Consider the following 3,304-nt stretch of genomic DNA (forward strand, 5'->3'; position numbering starts at 1 on the left):
GAATTCTTTCCTGAGTGAAGCCAACAACCCTCCCACCTAAGCCCCAAGTGTGGGGCTTCCCTGTTCCGCATCAAAACATTTCCAAATTGTTCAGAGCTTACTTTAGAAGGGAACAGCCTATGTCTTGGACCAACTATTTAATAAGGATTTATCCAAATTAACTTCCCTGTAGAATCAAATGATTATTAAAACAGAAATATTAAAAATCAGCGAATTCGCACCTTACATAGATTTTCTTCAAGCTTAAATGTAACCACAGCAATCTTTTACAGCTCAGACCAAAAGAGGATGTGGGGGGAGAAAAGTTGAAAACTTGTATGTGATGCTAATAAGTAAAAGACTGACTTTTACTGGGTTTTATTATTCTTATATTAAAATTCTCGGCAGGGCACGGTGGCTCAAGCCTGTAATCCCAGCACTTTGGGAGGCCGAGACGGGCGGAACACGAGGTCAGGAGATCGAGACCATCCTGGCTAACACGGTGAAACCCCGTCTCTACTAAAAATACAAAAAACTAGCCGGGCGTGGTGGCGGGCGCCTGTAGTCCCAGCTACTCGGGAGGCTGAGGCAGGAGAATGGCGTGAACCCGGGAGGCGGAGCTTGCAGTGAGCTGAGATCCGGCCACTGCACTCCAGCCTGGGCAATAGAGCGAGACTCCGTCTCAAAAAAAAAAAAAAATTCTCTGCAAAACAATGTTTCTCTTTATGGCCAGCAAGTGGGCAGACCTCTGCCACTGCCCCCATGCTTGGTAGGCCACTGCTCCATCCTAAGCTACTTAACAAGAAAGTGGCCTAATTAGCACTGGGTTTTTGGCCTCCAGACTCCACTATTTGTCTTTCAGGCTGCTGGAGTGACTCTTGACAGGATGAGTTCTGGGTCCTCCTGAGGGCCTTTACTTGCTTACAGCATAGTGTGGGGTACAACAGACACCACTGTGACGCGGGTGACCTGGAGGTGGCTTTAGTGTCTTTTTGTGTGGTGTGTTATTGCCACACACATCACACATGAAACCCTCTTCCTAACTGGGTTCTGGGAATTCAGACCTTGATGTTGCTACCCACACCTACCCTAAATACATGTAGAAACACCAAAACCCTTTTTCTTCTTGTCTGTGGGGGCAAAGTGTTCATTAGTCTTCATTTCTTAGTCCTCACCCACTCCTTATCCCCCCCGATGGCTAACTGTATACCTGTTGGTCTGGCCCCCAACCATGCAGGAGCCTGCCTCTCTCCCTCTTACCAGTTTTTCTTCCTTAACCCCCTCCCCACTACAGACAAAGTCCACATCATCTTTTCACATTGTGCTGATTTTATTGCGTTCATCAACATGGTGGAACACTGTTGGTCTCAGATTCGGCCTTTATGTGATTGGTGATTCCCCAGAGTTGCCTATGGAGATGCTGTTGCTAGTTGTACATTTCTGATCCAGGCTCTGCATTTACTGGCAGCAGAGATGGTTACTTGGGATGGTTTGCTGTTGCCAGTGGCTTCTGGGCTTGCTCTTGTGATTTGTATTTTCCGTTGTATTTTGTGCTTGCTCTTCTGAGTTTTAGTTTGCGTCTTATTCTGCTTGTGGTGACACGCAAATATTGTTGGTCTCATTGTTATCCTAGGCTTTTTGGAGCAGGAAGGAGGTGATTGAGTTTTCTTTCTTGAATTCCTTTGAAGGGGTTTTTTTACCTTTGTGATTTTCTTCTCCACCTGGAAGGACAACACATGAGCCAGAAGGACATTGGTTTAGGGGAAGAGAAAGAGGTTGTGTAGCAAGGGGAGCTTCATGGATAGGAGTGCAGGCTGAGGAGGGGAGTGTGCTAGGCAAGGACAGGACAGGGGTCTTGAGAGAATAGAGGGGAGGGAGAGAAGGATCAAGGATAGGGTCATCTGACCTTGCCAGTTTTGTTGGTCTTTTGTTGACAAGAGTTCTTCTTTTCCTTCTTCTCTTTGGTTCTTGGGGTTGGCTTTTTCGTGCTTACAATTGGTTGTTTCGTATTTTCTTTGGGCTTCACTGGTGTGTGGGTCTCCTTAGCCATATTGAAGCCTCCCAGTGGTCTACCCCATGCTCCTGACTTCCTTATGTATACGCAGCCCTGGGTGTCGAGGAGCCCCACCCTTCAGCTTTGTTTGGTCAGAATGGGGCACCCCTATCCAATGGTAGTCCTGGGGTGGCTTGGACATCACAAAGCACTGACACTTCTGTGGGGGTGGTGTTGCTTGGGTGGCCAAAATGTGGTCAGAGAAAGGGGATTTTTCTACCCCCAATACTACCTGAAGGTCCATTTCAAAATGACCTGCTACCCCCATCATTCCCCACGTTCAATTCTGGTGGGTCACATAGCAGGGAGAAGGTGTTTCCTTAAAGGCATTCCCTACAGCCACCCCTAGTCAGTGGTCCATTCTGTTCTCTCCCACCCTTTACCATGACCTACTATTTTGGATGTCTTATCTACAATCCCCCCAGGGTACAGTGGCCTTATTTAATTCTCAGTCAAAATATGAATCATTCCACTTCCCTCAAACAAATTTCCATTTTGTATCTGTTTTGGTATGGTTTGTAAACTAAGACAGGTTTTGTGTGTGTGTGTGTTTGTTTACATTTCTAAATGGTTGAGAAAAAAAGCAAAATAATATTTTATGACGTAAAAATTATGTGAAATTGAAATTTCAGTGTTCATAAAACTTTATTAGAACACAGATACACTAATTTAACTATCAGCTATGGCTGCTTTGACACTACAACAGAGTAGTTGCGACAGAGATTGTATAGCCTGCAAAACATAAAGTATTTGCTATCTGTCCTTTTAGAAAAAAAGATTGCCAACTCCTCATCTATTCTGTTCCATTGATCTATTTGCCTATCCTTATGCCAAAACCACATTGTCATGATTAATTTCATGTCATGTCATAATTTTGTGCTAAGACATAAAATTAGGTAGCACAGCTCATCCGACTTTGCTCTTCTTTTACAAGATCATTTCAGCTACTCTAGGTCCTTCATACATTCTTAAAATCTTTAGAATCAGCTTTTCTATTAATGTTAAAGCCTGTTATGATTTCATTGTGACAGTGATGAATTTATAAATCAATATAGGGAGAATTAAAATCTTAACAATTTTGAGACCTTCAATTTGTGAACATGTATCTCTTTTATTCAGGTGTTTAATTTATCTCTGCAGTGTTTTTTAACGTTCAATTTGTTTAAAATTGGTATTGTTTCCTCCTTAAGTATTTGGTAGTAGTCATCCATGAAGACATCCGTTCCTGAAACTTTCCTTTTGAGAAGCTTTTATGTTTTGAATTAACTTTGG

The 3,304-nt window shown here is 43.3% G+C and overlaps 1 protein-coding gene across 1 annotated transcript; it reads right to left on the reverse strand.

The window, feature by feature from the left end:
• Positions 1–1,297: 1,297 nt before the first annotated feature.
• Positions 1,298–2,103, reverse strand: LOC126946933 (uncharacterized). The gene is made up of 2 exons (XM_050777705.1): positions 1,886–2,103; positions 1,298–1,700 (listed from the first exon to the last, which is right to left on the reverse strand). The coding sequence occupies exons 1-2, from the start codon at positions 2,027–2,029 to the stop codon at positions 1,389–1,391; spliced, it is 456 nt and encodes a 151-aa protein (XP_050633662.1). The 5' UTR covers positions 2,030–2,103; the 3' UTR covers positions 1,298–1,388.
• Between the last annotated feature and the right edge of the window lie 1,201 nt (positions 2,104–3,304).

Source organism: Macaca thibetana, chromosome X (assembly GCF_024542745.1).
Source record: "Macaca thibetana thibetana isolate TM-01 chromosome X, ASM2454274v1, whole genome shotgun sequence".
Taxonomy (NCBI): domain Eukaryota; kingdom Metazoa; phylum Chordata; class Mammalia; order Primates; family Cercopithecidae; genus Macaca; species Macaca thibetana.

What these genes read in the sequence shown, in the direction of transcription:
- LOC126946933 (XM_050777705.1), bottom strand. Translation starts at nt 2,029, where the DNA reads ATGGCTAAGGAGACCCACACACCAGTGAAGCCCAAAGAAAATACGAAA. An exon ending in AGACCAACAAAACTGGCAAG is followed by an intron (nt 1,701 to 1,885) that starts GTCAGATGACCC and finishes TTGTCCTTCCAG; the next exon opens with GTGGAGAAGAAAATCACAAA.